Here is a 20,664-nt window from a genome sequence, read left to right on the forward strand (position 1 = left end):
GAGCAATAGAATAAGATTATGTGACCACTCCCCAAAAGCGCAATGGCAGAGCCAGGTCTTGAGATTCTTTTTAAAGGTTTCTAATGTAGGGGCTTTCCTAATCTCTCCGGGCAATGATTTCCAAAGTCGGGGGGGGGGGGGGGGGAGCACAGAGGAGAAGGCTCTCTCCCTTGTACTCACCAGGTGGGCTTGGGAGACTGGCAGGGGTGAAAGGAGGGGCTCCCCCGAAGATCGAAGATCGGAGGGTTTGGGCTGGTTCATGGAGGGAAATACGATCACGAAGGTAGGCGGGTCTCAAACCGTTTAGGGCTTTATAGGTAAGAAGCTGTCCCTTGAATTGGGACCGGAAGGTGAACAGCAGCCAATGGAGCTCCTTAAACAGGGGGGTTGACCGCTCCCTGTAAGTCGCCCCAATTATTACTTTGGCTGCCGACCGTTGGACAAGTTGTAATTTCCGGGTTGTCTTCAAGGGTAGCCCCACATAGAGTGCATTGCAGTAATCCAGTCTAGAGGTAACTTAAGTTACCTCTAACCCATGCGCCACCGGGGGCTCCGAGAGCTGACAGATGGTAATTTTGTCAACGCCAATTGTGTTTAAGTGCAGGCCAAGATCTTGAGGCACTGCACCCAGTGTGCAGTGCCTCAAGATCTTGGCCTGCACTTAAACACCATTGGGACCGCCTTGACTGGCTTGTGCTACAGTCTTCATTGTTATTATTATGCTATTATTCTTAGCCATGTTTATCCTTTCCATGGCTGAGCAGGGAATTGAATTACAAGGCCATACAGAAGAAGGTATCTGTAGGAAAGCCTATAAACAAGGGAGAACTAAAGCAAAGGAGAGGAGTAGGCAGAACTAAGACTGCACACTGTTGGAAACTAGACCTCACAATCTCTGATGCCATAGATGTAGGGGAGAATAATAATAACAACACTTTATTTATATTCCGCCCTTCTCACCCCGAAGGTGACTCAGGGCGGATCACAGCACATATACACGGCAAACATTCAATGGCACTTTGTATAGACAATACACAGACAGAACTGAAGGAGGTGCCATGGAAGGTTGGGCTCAAGTCCAGAGAGTGCTGTTGCTTTATCCTGATTGATGAAGTGCTGTCAGGCCTTCCTCCTTCCTTTTGGTCGCCCAGAATTTTCTGATCTTCCTTCTTTATGGCATCGTAAAACACTCCCCCATTTTTTAGTGGTACCGAGCCCCCGGTGGTGCAGTGGGTTAAAGCACTGAGCTGCTGAGCTTGTTGATTGAAAGGTTGCAATTGATTCCGGGGAGCGGCGTGAGCTTCCGCTGTCAGCCCTAGCTTCTGCCAACCTAGCAGTTTGAAAACATGCAAATGTGAGTAGATCAATAGGTACCGCTCCGGCGGGAAGGTAACGGCATTCCATGCAGTCATGCCAGCCACATGACCTTGGAGGTGTCTATGGACAATGCCGGCTCTTCGGCTTAGAAATGGAGATGAGCACCACACCCCAGAGTCAGACATGACTGGACTTAATGTCAGGGGACAATCTTTACCTTACCCTAATTTCTCTAATCACAGCTCAAGCTGTTTTCGAATTGCTTAGGTAAACAATGAGCTAGGCTGACAGTCAGCAGCTCATGCCAACCCGGGGCTTCGAACTTGCAACCTTTTGGTTGATAGATCTATAATGGCTGATGATTTACCAGCTGTGCTAAACCTCCGGCCCTGGAACATGGCCATACAGCCCGGAAAACTCCCAACAACCTAACCACAGTGTAGTTAATTGGAGCAGAAGTAGCAGCTCATCATTTCTCAGATAAGGCATTTACTGGAAAAAGGCTCGGTCATGACAGCTTGGGCTATTTCTTTGTTTGTTTGTTTTGCATAAGGAGCCCAAAATAGAGATATCTGTCTATAGAAATAGAAGAAATATGTCGCCTTCTCGGGCTGAGAAAGCCAAAGAAACGCCGCCGCCGCTTACTCATCCTTCCAGGAATGAAAGTGGGCTTGAGCGGTGCGTGGGCGCGGTGCATGACGGGAGCGGTAGTTCCCAAGCGTCACTCAGCCTACGCAGCGAATAGGGCGAGAGGACTACATGTCCCAGAAGCGTTGGCGGCGCCGTTATCTGGGCCAGCTTTCGCAGCGCCCACGTGGGCGGATCGCAGTGAGGAAGAGATCGAGAGAGGCAGGCGTAGTTTCTGGCTCTCCTCCTCCTCCTTCTCCAGCGAAGTCCTGGGCGGCCAAGCGGAAAACAAACTCCTGATCATAAAAGGAGGAGGAGGAAAGTCCCCACTCAGGGTGGTGTTTTGCTTGGAATAGTCCTCCTTAGGGTTTTTCTTCAATCGGGGTAAATACTGCCCTGTTTCCACCGCCAGCATTTCATTATTATTATTTTTGGGCAAGCTTCCTATCTATTAAGCTGCATCCCTGGTGCTAAAGTTTCAGAGAGCCATGGGGAATGGGATGAACAAGGTAAACACGGCTACTCTTTGTTGGTTTGTTTTTCCCACCCCGAAAAATAATCCGATTTGATTTGTTTTCTGTGCCACAATAAGCAGGAGTCCTTTCCTTAGTTTGGAGCAGAGTGTTAAAGAGTGTATGCCCTTATTGCAGAGATCAGTGTGGCAGCCTGTTTTTGTGTGCCTTCATGTCTTTCCCCGACTCATGGTGACCCTACAAAAGGGAGTTTCTTGTCTGGGATTGGTCAGGGTTGTCAATGTCTGAGTGAGGTTTCAAACCCAAGCCTTCAGAGTCATAGGCCATATAAAATCCACATTATCTGCTTTTATTTGGATTATATGGCAGTGTAGACCAGGCATGGCTTTTAGGAATTGTGGGAGTTGAAGTCCAAAACACCTGGCGGGCCGAAGTTTGCCCACGCCTGGTGTAGACTCATATAAAGGTAAAAGGTCTCTCCAGACATTAAGTCCAGTCGTGTCCAACTCTGGGGGGTGGTGCTCATCTCTATTTCTAAACCGAAGAGCCGGCTCTGTAGACACCTCCAAAGTCATGTTTAGCCTGAAGAAGAGAAAGCTGAGAGGAGACATGAATTTTTTTGTCGTGTCAGGAGCAACTTGAGAAACTGCAAGTCACTTCTCGTGTGAGAGAATTGGCCGTCTGCAAGGACGTTGCCCAGGGACGCCCGGATGTTTTGATGTTTTGTCATCCTTGTGGGAGGCTTTTTTCATGTCCCCGCATGAGGAGCTGGAGCTGATAGAGGGGACTCTATCCGCACTCTCCCCGGATTTGAACCTGCGACCTATTGGTCTTCAGTCCTGCTGGCACAAGGGTTTAACCCACTGTGCCACTGGGGGCTTCAGGAGACATGATAGCCATGTATAAATATGTGAGAGGAAGTCATAGGGATGAGGGAGCAAGCTTGCTTTCTGTTGCCCAGGAGACTAGGATGCAGAACAACTACAAGAAAGGAGATTCCATCTGAACATTAGGAAGAACTTCCTGACTGTGAGAGCTGTTCAGCAGTGGAACTCTCTTCCCCAAAGTGTGGTGGAGGCTCCTTCTTTGGAGGCTTTTAAACAGAGGCTGGATGGCCATCTGTCAGGGGTGATTTGAATGCAATTTTCCTGCTTCTTGGCAGGGGGTTGGACTGGATGGCCCATGAGGTCTCTTCCAACTCTATGATTCTATGACTGCATGAAGTGCTGTTACCTTCCTGCTAGAGTGGTACCTATTACTCTTCTCACATTTTGTGTGTTTTCAAACTACTAGTTTGGCAGAAGCCCTAACGGTGGGAGCTTACCCCACTCCCCGGATTTGAACCAGCAGCCTTTTGGTCAGCAAGTTGAGCCGCTCAGTGGTTTAATCCACTGTACCACTGGGGCTCTGTAGACTCATATGATCCAGTTCAAATCAGGTAATCTGGATGTTATATGGGGCCATAGTCCCAGTGCTCAAATCACAACACCAGGTTGCGGTCCTGCAGGTACACATTGTTATGGTGGCCTTTCTTTGGCCTTTTTATTTGTTTTTGTTTTTTTTTTTGGTCAAAGATGTCATACCAAGTGGTTGTTTGTGCCACTTGGTATTGACATCAAACACATGCTCTTTAGTCCACTCAAGATGATCAGGAACCTTTGGAGTCCCTCATGAGGATTTTTTTAAAATTTTCTATTCAGGCTTCCATCTGCACTGGGCATTTAAATGCAGTTTCAAACAAGTATTGAAGAAAGTGATTTCTCTGAGCAGGTGATTATGTAGGAAATTCTGGAACCAGTTTGAGGCCTGGATAGTGATTGCACAAACCACAGAGCCCTGGTGCACCACACTGACTATTTTGTGGTAGTCAGTGTAGATAGAGCCTCAGTTGCAATACTATCCAGATTCCCTTTCTTCTGACACTCTGTAGGTTGGCGCAGTTTTATCCTGCATTATACCATAGCAGAATGTGTGCCACCATGAATGTATAAGCAAGATTCCCTTACTTGAGAAGCATGCCGTGAACCCTATTTCTTGGTCAGTGTTTCATGTTGTCTAGTGGTCATTTGGTGTTGCAAGTTTTAACCCATTTCACCAGCGGGGCACCAGTGACCTAGTGGTAACATAATCATGCTCCCCAAGGGCAAAGAAAAGTGGATTAGAATGAACTAAGAGTGCATGTGCAAAATGTAGAATTAATGCAGCTTCACATCACTCAATGCTATGGAATTGTGGAAATCATTGTTTTATAAAGTTTTTAACCTTCTCTGATAAAGCGTACTGGTACCTCATCCTCCCACAAGGAGCCGCAGTGGTGCAATGGGTTAAACTCTTATGCCGGTCAGACTGCTGACTGTAAGGTCGGAGGTTCAAATCCATGAGGTGGAGTGAGCTCCCGCCCGTCAGCTCCAGCTTCCCATGCGGGGACATGAAAGAAGCCTCCTACAGGATGGCAAAACATCTGGGTGTCCCCTGGGCAACATCCTTGCAGATGACCAATTCCTTCACGCCAGAAGCAACTTGCAGTTTCTCGAGTCACTCCTGACATGGAAAAAAAATCATCCCACAGTCCCATAACATTGAGCCATAGTAGTTAAAGAGATGTCAAACTACATGAATTTGACAGTGCAGATGCACTCCAAGTGATGTCTGACTCTTTGATGTCAGAGTAAATTATGCCTCAAGTTACTACAAAAACAAATCAATTTGTATTATCTTAGTAAATCAAAAGTTTGTGGTATTAATCATTATTGATAACTTTTTTCAACGATACTGTATCATGTTGGTCATGTTCAGTGCAGTTGTGCTGCTGTGTAGACAGTTAGAGGGTTACAGAGTGCCTCTGTTTTTTGTATTTTAATAATTGCATAGAACATTTTCTGCCAATGTGGATGTATAAAAGGACATCATACCATTGTTAAGGAATGCTGTGTGATAATACAAGAAAATTAGGAGATAATAACATCCGTTATTGAGGTATACATCACATAAAACAAGAAAACCAAAGCCATGCTGAATACTTAGTTCGATTATAAGTATTATAACCAGCACCAGAGTTTGAATTCCCATCACTCTAGAAACATACAGGGGATGATGGCCAAGTTGCAGTCTTTCACCTTCTGAAGACAAAGGCTGTGGCAATAAGCTATGACTAGACTAAATTCTGGCAAGAAAAATGTAAGTTAGGGTCACTATGATAAATTGGAAACAACTTTTGGCACATGACAACAGAACTCCAGTAGATGGTCTGCCGCAGCCTGCAAATTTTGAACCAGTTGTTGATGTCAGTACAATACAGAGCACATTAGTCAAACTGGGGGGTACTGGTGCAAAAAAAATCATGACTGCTGTAGATCAGCCAGAGGCTGATGGTTTAACTGATGATTTAGAGAGGATTGTGAGCTTTCCAGTGTCACAAAGTGATGGGCCTTCAAGTCTGGGAAATTTAAGTCTGGGAAATGATCATTCTCTCTGTGAGAAAACTGGCTCGGAAAGTGCAGGACTTCAAGGGCATTCCAAGGAGCCAGAAGTAACAACAGCAGATAAGGAATCAAGTGAAGAGCTGAGTGATAAGGAGGGTTCTCAGTAGAAACCACCTGTAGGTACAGAGATCAAGAAAAGTCATTGTTTACAAATCAGAGCAGAAAATTCATGGGAAATGGAATGATTTCATGGGTTTGTATTAAACAGCAAGTTGCTTACCTTAAGTCCAGTTCAGGCAACATAGCATTAAAATGAGAAGCTAGCCTGAGTTCTCTGGTTCTTGGATCAAGTCAAGCCTTGGTTTTAGATTTAAGATCCTGGAAGTTTTCTATGCTTCTGTTATTGTAGGTCTGTTCAAGTTTTTACTAGTTATACCTCCTTGCTTGTGGAATTATGCTATACCTGTGATTTCTGGCTGTTCCTGGACTTTGTCACCTCTATAACCTTATAAGATATTTGGATTACTGTTTGGTTGTCACCTGTTACTAAACCTTTTTGGATTATATATCTTCTTTTCTTATTCTGGATTTTTATATGCTTTTTGTGTGGTTTTATTATTTTTTAACAATAAACTGGTTTTTATATTCCTGAAATTCAAAACTGACCATCAAACAATAGAAATGTGAGTTGAAAGTGTGAAAAGGCATGTCTAGGTGTAAGTGGCAGCTGTAGGCACATCCTTGTGCCATTGTTGTGTGCCTTCAAGGCCTTTTTGACCTATGGCAACCACAAGACTAACCTTTTGTGGCAGGGGTTTACCATTGGCTTTCTCTGAGACTAAGAGAGTGTGCCTTGCCCATGGATACCCTGTGGGTTTTATGCCTGAGTGAAGGTTCACGCCCTGGTTTCTAGAGTTGTAGCCCAACACTCAAACTACGATGCCATGCTGCCTCCCTGTGTGCCACAGCTCCCTCAAAGATTTGCTCTGATCAGTTTGCTGCTAAGCTGTGCCCAGATGGGATGGCTACTCCGGAAGGCTTCATAGCAAACATGGATTCATTCATGGTGGTACCTGCCCACATTGCTGTTTGGTCCCTCCCTTCATAGGTTTGGCACAAGCAACCCCCACACAAGGTTGGCAGGTGCCCCGTTGGTTTGAGATTAGAAGAGGAAGCGGCAGCTGAATGTGTGGGCTTGTGGGCTGGCAGTGGCCATATTTTACATGAATGAGTTACACCAATACTATGCTTGATGCTATAATTTTCTGTCCTAAGGAGGTCAGAGGCTAAACCACAAAGCCATGACCCTCTGGAGATGCCTTGGCTACTGGTACAAATAACCTTAGTTGGTCAGCTTGCTCATACATTTTGGCCACAGCCAGCAGGCGGTGGGCAAGAGGATCTGACAGCGGTGGATTGTTTCAGTTTTCAAAACTCCCTTTGTTCTTTGGCCAAAGAGGCTTACTCGCTTCCCCTTTGAGTTTCTAACAGGGCAACCCCCAGAGTCTGCAGACACCTGCTGTTGCTACAATTGGATCAGCTGGCTATTGTTTGCTCTCACCTTCTGTCTGAACAATGCTGGGCATGGTAACATGTCTGCTCTTGGGACCTCCGTGAAGTGGAATTAATGACACTTGCTCACATTCTTCCCCTCTCACTTCCGCCTTTGCTCCCTTGGTTTACCACTCTCTTCATTGGAAGCTCCCGGGGGCAGGGACCAATTTGTCTCTTTTTCTAAGGTACAGGAAATTGTTTTGTATGAAATCAAGCCAGTGTTCGATTTAGCTCCTTATTATCTATATTGGGACAGGCAGCTGTGATGGGTCTGTGGGTTAGTTTTCTACCGCTTGAACAAGGTTGCACAGAGTGCCAAAAATTACCAAACAGACACATAAAACAAATTGAAAGGTATTAGCTCACAGAGGAGTGTGTGTATAAGGTTGCAGTTTTACATTGGAACTACTGCTCAGGCATTCATAAGATAGTTCTGTTCGAGCAGTGTTACTAAGGTAGTGAACAATATTTACAGGCCTGTGGCTTCTTGAAATTTGACAAAGATTGCTTCCACCCTCCACCCTCTTTCTTGGGAGTAGATCCCATTAAAGTTAATAGGAGTTCTGATCAGAGATTGAGATTTGGAATTGATATGCACCTATTCATGCAAGAATGGCAACATTTTAAAAAAATTAAAATAAAAAGGTAATACAGTCTTCATATACCCTATTCATGTATAAGTCTAGATGAGGGGTCCGCAAACTTTTTAAACAGAGGGCCAGGTCACAGTCCCTCAAACTGTTGGAGAGCCAGATTATAATTTGAAAAAATCATGAATGAATTTCTATACACACTGCACATATCTCATTTGTAGTGCAAAAAACCCACTTAAAACAATACAATAATTAAAATGAAGAACAATTTTACCAAATATAAGCTTATTAGTATTTCCATGGGAAGTGTGGGCCTGCTTTTGGCTGATGAGATATGATTGTTGCTGCTGTTGTTGTTGTGGTGGTGGTGGTGTGCTTTCAAGTAGTTTCAGACTTAGGTTAACCCTGAGCGAGGGCCAGGTAAATGACCCTGGCGGGCCGTATCTGACCCCTGGGCCTTAGTTTGAGGACCCCTGGTCTAGATGATTTAGCTAAAGAAATCAGCCCTAAAAAACTGGACTAACTTATCCATGGGTCAGTATGAGTATTGTACCATCCCCATTTAAAAGAAGCATCAAACTCCTCTGCTATTGTGTTGTTGTGAGTTTTCCAGACTGTATGGCCATGTTGCAGAAGCATTTTCTTCTGATGTTTTGCCTATATTTATGGCAGGCATCCTCAGAGGTTGTGAGGTTTGTTGGAAACTAGGCAAGTGGGGTTTATATAACTGAGGAACGTCCAGGTTGGGAGAAAGAATAGTGCTATTTCTGCCATGATGCAGTTTTTGGCCTTTTTTAAATATTTGGGCTTGCAAATGGTGACGGTGGCCAGGGAGGTGTTGTTGCTGCTTTCCCATCCCTGCAGTGGCCCTTGACCCATCCATAGGTCACATCAAAATCTATAATGTTGGCCCCCAAACCCCACATATAAATGAGGTCAAGTTATATGCAACTATATCCAGGAATTGTCCTATAGAATAAACATCTTTAACCACTTTTGAAAATAAAATTCTCCAAACGTTTATATAAGAAGTAGCAAACATAACATAAAGAGAAAGAGTGAAAGAATTAGAAGAAATTAGGCAGACCATCTGATTTTTTTAAAGATGGTTTATTTAAAGTCTGAAAGGTCTTAAGGCACTTCTGAGAGACTGGAATACATGCTTCATGACCCTATTGCTAGATAAAGGAAAATAAAAAACCGGTATCTGTCTTATCAGATATAGGACCTGCTTATTTTTCCCTTAGGTTGTATGACTAGGTGACTCTTTCATTCTTTTTTTGGCATTCCCTGACTGATGTTGGCAAGTTAGTGTCTAAAACCAAGGCCTTGTATTCTTCTAGTAAAATTGAAACATGATGCCCACAATGGCTTCTGTGCTCCTAAAGTACCTTCTTTTATCATAGAATGCCACATGTTGGGCTAGGCACCAGTGCCAAATGTTTGTGGCTCAGCTGGCAATGTGCTTGTATTCTCTTTCACAAGGGTGGCAATGGGGGAGAGAAAGCAGACCGTGTGATAAATACGTGCAAAATATCACACTTCCACTGTAGGGGTTGTCAGAATCATCTGGTGAAATGTGACATGTGAAAGGTGCCAGCACTTTAATAGGCATCTGTATCTCATTAATGGCCTTATATTGTGTGTGTGTGCAGACACACACACACACACCCAAACACAGGGCAGTGGAATGTGTGCATTCCTGAAATGATGGAACAAGTCTTCTTGCCCTCTGTCTGCCTCATACTGTAAGAAGCCAATCTGGAAGAGATAATGAGAGACAGGTTAAATCTTGAGCACAGTCTTTAGATTGGCCTTGTTTTGGTTTGCTAGCTTCTGTAAAAAAAGTTTTATCAAGATTGATTCATGTGGCTTACAACATTTTTGACTTGTTTCTTTTCCCCCTTTGCTTTTAAGTTCTGCATTTGTTCAGGATTCAACAAAGAGGAGCTCAGTGAAGTGGGTTTAAATACATGGGAAGAGATCATCATCAGAAGAGGGTTTATACCAGGCATGGGCATACTTCAGCCCTCCAGGTGTTTTGGACTTGAACTCCCACAATTCCTAACAGCCTAGGAATTGTGGGAGTTCAAGTCCAAAACACCTGGAGGGCCAAAGTTTGCCTATGCTTGGTTCATATCTAATGGATCCTCCAAATCAGTAATGTATCCCTTCCTCCTTTTAAGTATGATAAACATTGAGACATGAGAATTTACCAGTTGAAAAGCTGCAGTCCCTGTAACAGTGTAATAAACTGGAAACAGTTACATTTTTTCATATTTCATGGGTTAGGAAAGCAGGACCTTTAAAACACTTTTAAAAACATTAAGCAGAGGGGTTTTTTTTTAAAAAAAAAAGACGGAAAGAACATCTTTCTAGCAATCTCTATGTCCTCCAGTGAGACTGTGCTCAGCACCCACTGTATTTGAGCATATGATCGTGTAATCAAATCCATGAAGGATTAAGTCTGCAAAAGTTAGACCCACAATTGTGGAGGGCCAACTGAACTTTTAGATAGCAGAACCATTGTTGTTATCTTTTCTCTTACTACTGTAATTTCACACAATTGCATCACAGTTATTGTAAAAAAAAAAAGTACAGTGTTCCCTTGCTATTTTGCGGTTCGCTTTATGCGGACTCGCTGTTTTTGAAAATATTAATATAAAATATTTATGTCCAGTGGAGGCCAGGGACCCTGTAAGTGCGGCAGCCTGCCTCCCTGGCCTGCCGCTGCCTGTGTGGCTCAGGAGGCTCTGCCAAGGTCTGCAGAGACCAGGGAGTCAGGCAGGCACCCTCGGGATGAGCCAGGAGGTGGGTAAGGAAGAGTGGGTAAGAAAATAATATATAAAATATATAAAATAATGTATAAATATTAAAATTAATATGGCATCTCTACTTCGTGAATTTTCACTTATCGCGGGTTGTCCTGGAACGGAACCCCCACAATAAGTGAGGGAACACTGTACCTCCTTGTGTATAACTGGTTATTTCCAAGCCCCAACAGAAGAGTAGTGAAGTAAAAAAGCCCTATATGCTACCTTTCTGAGAATCAAGTCAGAAGGGCCCATAGTGAGCCTTTTTAGGAGGACATTCCACAAGAAGCCCTGCTCTTCTGTCTCCATCAAATATTCCTCCAAATGTTACAGAGTCCAGTATAGAGAAAGGGTACTCAATAACCCTAAGACAAACCCTCCTTCTGTCTTTCTGTCTGATTTTTCACATTTTGGAAGTCATGTTCTGTAATCATTCTGTGTGCTTCCTTTGTCTTTTCCTCATTTATTATTAAATAGTGGAAATACAGTCAGCCCTCTTCATTTGCTGTGGTTATGGGTACAGAACCTCCATGAAAGTGGGAAAAAGCTATAAATAAATAAATTACTTATTTTTAATCTGAGAGAATACCTCTAGGAATTTCTAAGTCTTCTAACATGGCTCTGTGGTCAACTTCCATCACATTGGAGGACCTAGAGAGGTGTGTTCTCTTGAAATCTTTATATCTTCCGGCATTACTAGAGTAACAATGGAGAACCCAGAGCTTTCTAGAGACACAATCAAATCCATGAATATCAAATCTGAAGAAAAAAAATCAAAAAACCAATGACAACTGTTTACCTTCCTTTCCTAGTTTTTTTTTAAAGTGTTCAGAGTAGATCTGAATGAAAAATCACATGGCAATCATACCCTTGGATATTCTACCTTAAAATTTTCTGTGGAGGGTTATAGTGCTGTGATTCCACTTTAACTGCCATGACAACATCTTGTGGAATCCTGAGATTTGCAGTTTTCGGAGGGGCATTCACAAATCTCAACAAGAGAGCTCCTCAAATGGCTCACCAAACTACATGTCCCAGGATTTCACAGGATACCGCCCATGCAATTAAAGTGGTATACCTGTGTATGCCAAAGAGCCCTGGTCAATAATTAGCTTCGTATGAGGTCTACTCTGAGGATGGGACATTGGCTTCTCAGGGCCTACGAACTTCCTTATATCTATCAAACTGACTTGTTAGGAGTTTACTTCCGTACCTTCAGTTTGCTTAAAGTTATATCTCTAGGATCCAGATTTAGCCCTGATCTTTAATGATTTGTCTTGAAGAATCATTGTAAATCAGGCCAGGGAACCTATGGCCTTCCAGATCTTGCTGGACTGCGACTCCCATCATCCCTGGCCAGAATAGCTAATGGTGGAGGGACCACATGTTCTCCATCCCTCTTGTCAATAATGTAATGACAGAAAACTAGATCGCACAAACACATAGCTGCCATTTCATGGTAGTATTTTTTTAAAATGTAGTGTATGGTTGGGATCTCAACTCTGGGAGAAAAGCAGAATAAAAATAAATTTATTATCATCACCATCACCATCACCATCATCAGGGTGGGCATGAAAACAATGACAGCTCTAAGCCTATCCCTAAATTCCATAATACAATCTTAGTAACTCTTAAAGGTTATTCTCCAGGTTCAATTTTAAGTTAGCCCCCACCATGGCAAAGCTATACTATTACAGGCCTTTATAAAAATGTCTGACAGAATCTCTGTTTCGAATATCATTTAGAAGCAGACATATACTAAGTCATGGAACATCTGAACTATTTTTAAAGAAAAGTTTTACATTAAATGGTTGAAAATGTTACAAGAAATATATATATATTAAGGTTGCTATGATTTTGGATTTGATAGACTTAAAACAGTGTTATGTTCCATGCTGTATGCAAATGAACTGTGTCAGATTGTATTACCACAAGAGATCTTTATATGATATTATTTTTTTCTTACAGATACTTCCTGGCTTGTTCCTTGGAAATTTTAAAGGTAAGATCAATCTCATTAGCACAGGCACGGACTAACTTCGGCCCGCCAGGGGGTTTGGATTCCAACAACCCACAATTCCTAAAGACTCAGGCCCTTCCCTTTTCCCCCTCAGCTGCTTAAGGGGCTTGAGGCTCTTAGGAATTGTGGGAGTTGAGGGCCAAAGTTGCCCATGCCTGTATTAGCAGCTCTGGCATAGCACTGTTGTTGACTAGAGGAATTCTGTCCATCCCTTTCTGTCCAGTCTAGAACAGTGGTGTTAAGTGTGTGGTGTTTTGGACTTCAGCTTGCAGAATTCTTGGCCATCTAGAGAGCCACAAGTTTGACACATCGCATCTAGTGCACTGTGTGCTCACCATTCCCACCACTAGAATTTGTGTTTACTGACAGCTCTTGGAATCATTTGCAGAAGTAGAACAGTGCAATTATTTCATAAAAGTGGGTCTCACCCTTTGGTTCTTGGTGTGTTTTGGACGTAAGAAGCCCTAGCCAGTATGGCCAGTTGTCAGATGTTATGAGAGCTGAAGCCCAACCATCTGGAGAACTAAAGAGGGAGGACCATTGCTTCATAAGATGTTAGCAAGCTTGGTTTGTGCCTTGTGCCCCTAAATTTCTTCAATTCATTAAAATCTGTGGGCACCTACAGAGGAATAGATGGCACTGTACGTGTTGTAGTCTTTCACAGAAGATAATGTGAAACATTGCTTCGTGTGGAAGTTTAACTTCAGTTGCTTTTGTATGTGAGCATGGGCAACACAGTTTAAAAATACACCAAGTAGACACGCTCTTTCAGGCTTTTAAATATAGCAAGTCTAGCTTTGCTCAAATTGTTTTGGCGACTGGCCTAAAGATAACTTCCTTCTCACCAAAAGCCTGACAAGGGCAATGCAAAACAAGATGATGATATTGCTCATCTGAATCTCCTTATGAACATATGTGGAAAGAAAATGTACAGTTTAAAAAAAGAGAAAAGAATTACCCATCTCCAGGAAACATGCCAGCATACTTCAGTGAGGTCTTGTTACTTGCTTTGTGAAAGACTTCTTCATTATATTAAATTTGAGAGAAGCATTGATCAGCACAGGAGTGGTGGTACATTTTAACATTTTGCTTGAATAAAATGACCAATGAGCATTTTCAACTGGGATATGTATGTGTGAGAGAGACGGAGAGCTGATGTTATGTAAACATTTCATTAACTTAGTTTCAGTGGAAATTACATAATGATGTTCATAACCTGAATCTTCTCCAGAAGAAATCGTAGGGCTAGAGAAATGTTACTCACGCTATTCATGCCGACAGCTGTAAAGGCTGCCTATTTACTACCCCATTATCTTTCCCCTTTCGACTGGAGGAAATTCATCCTTCTTATCTTCCGTTAAGGCCTTATATAGCACTGCCACTACTTCTCCTTCATTTGGATCCTGATTGTGTAGAGTATGCTGACTGAAGAGATCTCCATGCTCTAACTCGTTCTGCACTGGGAATGGCAAGGCACGCCAGGTTGTGTGCTCCTTATTGAGAGTTATGTTAGAACAAGGTTGATGCATTTACTCCAGCCCCAGAAAAGAACTGTGAATTAGTACATACCTTGATTTTGAAAATCTACATGCTTTCCCTTTACTTCTGTTTTCCCCACTTCCTTTTCAATGTAAAACCACAATGGTGTTGACAAGCCCCAATCAACTATATATTTTGTTTTAAAATCGTAGCCAAACTTTTTGCAGTCTTAGCTTTAAAGGCTTGATTCATACAGGCCCTCCTGTTGGAGATCAGCCTGAGACTCCTGAAGCTGATTTAGAGAGGATTGTGGAATTGCCTGTGGGATTCCCTGGGGCTCGAAGTGATGAAGATTCAAGTCAGGGGAATGATGCTTCTCTATGTGAGAAATCTGACTCGGAAAGTGCTTCAAGGTCATTCAGGAGCCAGTAACTGCATCATTAGATAAGGAGTTGGCTGAAGAGAAAAGTGATACAGAAGGCTCTCAGGAGAAAACACCTGGAATTATGGAGATCATCAAAGGTATTCGTTTACAGATCGGAGCAGAAAATAGGCATTGTAGGTCCGAGCGCTTACATGGAAAAGTTGGGGAGAGATTTTGTGGGGGGAAAAAACATGACTTCATGGGTGCCTATTAATTAGCAAGCTGTTTACTTAAGAGTGAGTTCAGGCAATGTAGCATTCAAGTCAGAAGCTAGGCATGAGTTTTCTGGTTCCTGATTTTATATTCCTTCACAAGTTTTACTAAGAATACCTTTTGCTTGTGGACTTACGATGTACTTGTGACTTTTTGGCTATTCCTGGACTGTGTTACCTTGGGAGCTGCATGAGACTTTTGGATTACTGTTTGGATTATCATCTATTCCTAAACCTTTTTGGATTATACCTTTATTTTCTTTACTTTTGCTTTCTTTTGCCTATATTTTTAACGTGTTTCTACAATAAACTGTTTGCTTACATGTGGTGCTATGGTTATAAGGGCTCCCGGACCTGGAGTGCAACACCTCCTGGCAATTTTGTAGCAGGCAAATAAACAGAAATCCAATATCCAGATAATAAAGATATGGTGGACTTCCAAATTGTTACCAAATAAATTGTGAGCCACTCCCAAAAACTAGGGGAGGCTGTAGCACCCATTAAATCTGCAGGTGGAAAGACTGAAAGCTTCTTAGAAGGACACAGATCACAATCCTTCCTGGAAACCAGGAAAACTTGGGAAGGAAAGGAGTTTGAAGCACAATCCTGACTTCTCTGTGTTTATATTGGATTTCGATTAAAAATGCAGTATCTTGTTTGTACACTGCTTTGGTTGTTTGCTAATAGGTGATAAATGTAATAAAAGTCAGTGAATACCAAAATACTGAATTTAGATATGAACAGAAGTCAGTGAATAATAAAATACTGAATTTAGATATGACTACTACCCCGGATTAAATAATTTGGGAGTATATGTGGTATTTTCCTTTTGTTTTAACTTTAAAATATGGGTATGCACAGGCTATGTCACTTGAACACTGTAAAATGTAATGTGAGCGATTGACCTCTTCGCAGCAAAACGCAGATAACACCCAGTGTAATGAAACTGATACCTAGTATCTGTTTCCCAATTTGGTTCTTTTTAATTTCTCCCTATGCAACTGTGTCAAGACCAAAAAAGTCTCAAAATTACAGAGTGAGTCAGCAATTCAGCCTTTATTAAAATTATGAAGCCTTGCAGCATCTCCTGGTTTCTGCATAAATTGGTGTAGCAGATGTCAGCCGTTCATACAGAGATTATAATAAACATGCTGGTGGTAGTCATCGTATTTTAATGCCTTCAAGATCCTTGTGGAAATATAAAAATTATAGAAGATATTTGTTTTTCTATACTAATTGAAATCTCACATGGCATGATTAAAAAAAAATCCTTGTCACTGTTTACAAAAAACAAAAAAATGTACATTTAGAAAAAAATCCCAAACCTGTTTTTTAAAGGAATACTTTGATTTCTAAAGTTCTTGTATTTGTAAAAAGATATTGTTGAGATTTAATCTCAATTGAGATTTAATCTCAATTTCCAGTGACAAACCTCCCCAGATTTGTCACTGGAAGTACTGATGCTTTATTTCAATAGTTTTTATTAGTAAATACTGGGAAAATATTGCATGAGAGATTTTTATACTTAATTCAGCAAGGATAATCATTAGTATTATAGCATTTCTGAAACTCATATCAAATAGGTAGGTACCAGATGAATGCCTTTGATCATGGTTTCCTATCTAGCAGATTGTCACAATAGAAAAGGATGAATTCTTGACCGTCATCCACATTGTAGATATTCAAGGACTGCCTTGGTGATCTTCGTTCCAAGGACCTTATCTTCCACAACGCTTTTGAAGATTAGTCCCTTGGAGCAGGGCCAGTCTTGGTGACAATTCTGTGTCTTCTTGAAGATCTGTAAAGGTTCTATACAGTATAATCTCTTTCTAATGTAAACTATGGTCTCCCAAGTGGCAGACCCTGGGGATGGGTACAGCATTGCTTTCGTGCACAGCTCTATGCATGAGTTTTGAAGAAAGCCTTGAGGAAATTAGAAAACTTCTGGTCCTTCCACTAAGACTAATTTCCAGCTTCGTAGTATGCTGTTGTATTGAGTCCCCCATTAAGAAATAGGCAGTTGCTCCCTATTAGACTGTTGGTCCACTTAGTCCAGTGTTGTTTATATCAAACCTTCCTCAATCCAGTGGATGGTTTACATTGCATTACTGTTCTCACTATCAGTTGTAAACATCTGGAAGCTGCTTGGTTGTGAAATAAACACTTGTATCCACTGACTGAGTCTCTTGAAGCAGGGCTTTCAGAGGAGCAGCACTGCTCTTGGAGGTTTCCTCACCTTATGCCCACAAGAAATTTTGTTTATACAGAATCAAGGTTATTACACCATAACAACATGCCCAGATAATTCACATTGTGGACCTATCAGCCCTCTGTGTTTATAAAGGCAAGAACCAAGACAAACGCAGTGCATTTGTTGGGTGAATATTCATCCCAACTATTGTTTGACTTTACAAAAATTCCTGACAGTAGCAAGTGGCCAAAACTCAGAGATTATGTTTAGAGCTGCTTAGATAGCAGTGTTTTAAAACACTTAGCTTACAAATGGAGGTCTGAGCTAATTCTAAAATATGAAGTGACTGTACCATATCAAAATGTTACTTCCTGGGAACTTATGTCTCTTTTCAGCGTGGATGAGGGCTCGAAAAAAGATGTGTTTGTTAAGAGAATTTCTATTCCATGACTCTCAGAGCACCTAAAAATGTTTTAAAAGCAATAATAAATATTACATTCTTCCCTGAATGTCATGAAGGCAGGAGAAGGAAAGCCTTAAGGAAAAATACAACAGGGTGTAACCTTCAAAACAGAAGACTGTTGTGTGGTGCTTTAGAGACACAAGAGTTGGCAACAGGTTGTCCTCCTAGCCATTTAAATACGAAGATAGCCTTCCACTTTCACTGGGGTTAAGTTAGGTAGTAGGAGCCCTACAAAAGTGGAAAAACCAGAAATAGAAAACCTGCTATTTTTTTTACCTTGGAGAACATCTTTCTAGGAACTTCTAGGTCCTTCAGTGGCACTATATCAGTGGTTCTCAATCTGTGGGTCCCCAGGTGTTTTGGCCTACAACTCCCAGAAATCCCAGCCAGTTTACCAGCTGTTAGGATTTCTGAGACTTGAAGGCCAAAACATCTGGAGGTTGAGAACCACTGCCTTATATTGTCAATTTCTGTCAGAAGTTGACTATAGAGTTGTAGTGAAGGACCTGCAGCATGACTAGTAATTCTTACAGATAATATATTAACCAAATCTGTGAATAATCAGATCCACAAAAGTTGAACCTGCAAGCGTGGATGACCAACTGTATTACATTTAAGTAAAAATGTAACAGGAGCATAGCATTTGACAATGTAGTAAACTTGTACTACATGATTTTTAGGCTTGAAGATGGGACTCTGTTTCTGTGGTTATTACATATAGTAATAAAATTAGATACAAGTGATGGCAAAACATTTTTCTCGTGTTTTTTTTAATGGCAGATGCCCGTGACACGGAACAACTGAAACGAAATAACATCACTCACATTCTTTCCATCCACGATACTGCTCGGGCCATGCTTGAGGTATGAAAAGAAACTTGCCATAACTCATGGAGGGGAATGAAATTGCACAGGCTAGATTTTGTTGCGTTTCTCCAAATTGTACCTGTGTTCTTGTCCTGTCTTCATTTTATTTATGAGTTGTGAGGATTTGTTTTATGCTCTTGCAAAGGCGTTTTTGAAAATGTATCTGTTTTCTGCATTGTTTAAATATGCATCCATACCTTAGCAGTTTACATTTTAAAATTGGATGAGCTTGTTTATATTCACATGAGTCCCCTCGGGGAGATAGGTTGGGTTAGAAATAAATTATTATTATTATTATTATTATTATTATTATTATTATTATTATTACATTCTGGTTCCCTGAAACACATCCCAGGCTCACAGACTTTGGAGACCAGGCGCTCTTTGTCCCTCAACAAGCCCCACAAAATGACCAATTTAATCAAGGATTTAAAACATAGAAGAGTTGTTTTCCATCCATAAGTTCAAGGCAGTGCAATTTCCATAATTGTGCTCTTCTCCTAAATTCTGATTACATTTCTTTCTTACTCTAGGGCTGATATATTGGCATGAAAGCGTGAACTAACTTGAATTTGAGTTAATTTAGAGCCACTTGCCATCATGCCTTGCATGTGGGGTTTTCAATATCATCTGGTTGATCTACTGTAGGGGAAGGTATTCTGTACAAGATTATGTATGGTTAGATCAAATGTTGCTGCTAAAATCCAAAGGCAAACCACTCTACGTGTTACAGTAAATGTGGTCAATGTTCAGTTTACTAAGGAAACATCCTTAAACCAACAGTGGGTAGAAGGGACATTTAATTCTACTGGTGGATGTATTGGTGATTTGTAGATGATTAATAAGGATCTCTAGTAGCAGCAACAAAATTGATCCCATATACACATACCCTATATTAAATTAGTGGGATGGAGGAATGTTGGGGTGGGCAAGACTTGGATTTGTTTATGAGGAGTCTGCGAGCTCACAGCTAATTTGGAAAAAAATCAGTAAAAGTTTGACACTTTTCAAATGTGCATCTCAGCTTTTGATATTTAAGCATTCCACGTTCATAAATTCCAGATGTGTTGGACTATATTTACATTTTAAAAGCATGGGTGCCCGTGGGCTTAACACTTATGTGTGAAGATGTCGTCGTGGTTCAACATTTATATATCATTCATGTGTCACAAATTTTGGGAGGGGGAAATCCTAGTCTAAAATGGAAAAAAAATTAATTCCATCTAAAAATAATCTGTAGGCGCAGCTGGGTTCTTCATAAATATATGCCATCATGTCTGGTATAGCTCAACTACAGTTGAATTTTGTCCCAGGTTATCTGTTTTCACCCTGAAGATTCAAGAAGCCCTTGGAAATATATGTGATGTAAATGTTTGCAAGTGTAGTTCTGTGATGAATCTAACCACATTTATCAAAAGTATCCCGTTGAAAGGAGTATTTTGATTTAATCTAAAAAGGTTTATTTGATGAATTTGTTACTGGAGCTCTTTTATGAGGTTACTTAATATATAACCTCGTTACTGAAAATCTACTCTGGTGCTGCCTGGCTGTTGTTTATTATCATTACATTATTTTAAACAACATCTTTCATCATCATTTTATACCTTTAATACACTTTAATTATTTGGATTCTGTCATGATTTAGATGCGTATGATGTGGCTTAAATGTTTTAATTATTATTTGGTTAGTCATTCAAGTTTTATTTATTTCATATCAAAAGCATTGCATAAATAAGTATAAAACTGATAAAACAGAAAGAGCACAAGCAGCTAAATAATTTTAGACCAAAAACGGGCAACAACGACCGCATTGTCTGTAGCTTTAAATAATTCTTCCTCTGTGCGTGAGGCAGGGCATTCTGGACAGGCATACAGATGCAGAGTTGTTTGTTCTGCTTCACAGTTGCAGAAGGTGGAGCATTCTTCTAGGTAGTGCCATTTTGCCAGGTTATCTTTTGATCTGCCCACTCCACTTCTGAGTCTGTTCAGGGACTTCCAAGTTGCTCATTCTTGGTTTGCCCCTGGAGGAAGACCCATGTGGGGGCCATCCAACTGGGATTTCCTGGTTTAAGTTTATAACTTTAAGGTAAAGATAAAGGTTTTCCCCTGACATTTAAGTCTAGTCATGTCCAACTCTGGAGGTTGGTGCTCATCTCCAACTGAAAGCCAAAGAGGCGGTGTTGTCCGTAGACACTTCCAAGGTCATGTGG

At 41.4% G+C, this 20,664-nt stretch overlaps 1 protein-coding gene across 1 annotated transcript in view; it reads left to right on the plus strand.

Moving 5' to 3' along the window:
- Nucleotides 1–2,132: 2,132 nt before the first annotated feature.
- DUSP22 (dual specificity phosphatase 22) overlaps nucleotides 2,133–20,664 on the plus strand; it is a 46,731-nt gene continuing 28,199 nt past the window's right edge. The window contains 3 exon segments of the mRNA XM_060774744.2: nucleotides 2,133–2,453; nucleotides 12,768–12,801; nucleotides 18,369–18,451. Of these exon segments, the coding sequence (XP_060630727.2) occupies nucleotides 2,433–2,453; nucleotides 12,768–12,801; nucleotides 18,369–18,451 (138 nt within the window). The 5' untranslated portion in view covers nucleotides 2,133–2,432.

This window comes from Anolis sagrei, chromosome 4 (assembly GCF_037176765.1).
Source record: "Anolis sagrei isolate rAnoSag1 chromosome 4, rAnoSag1.mat, whole genome shotgun sequence".
NCBI classification, from domain to species: domain Eukaryota; kingdom Metazoa; phylum Chordata; class Lepidosauria; order Squamata; family Dactyloidae; genus Anolis; species Anolis sagrei.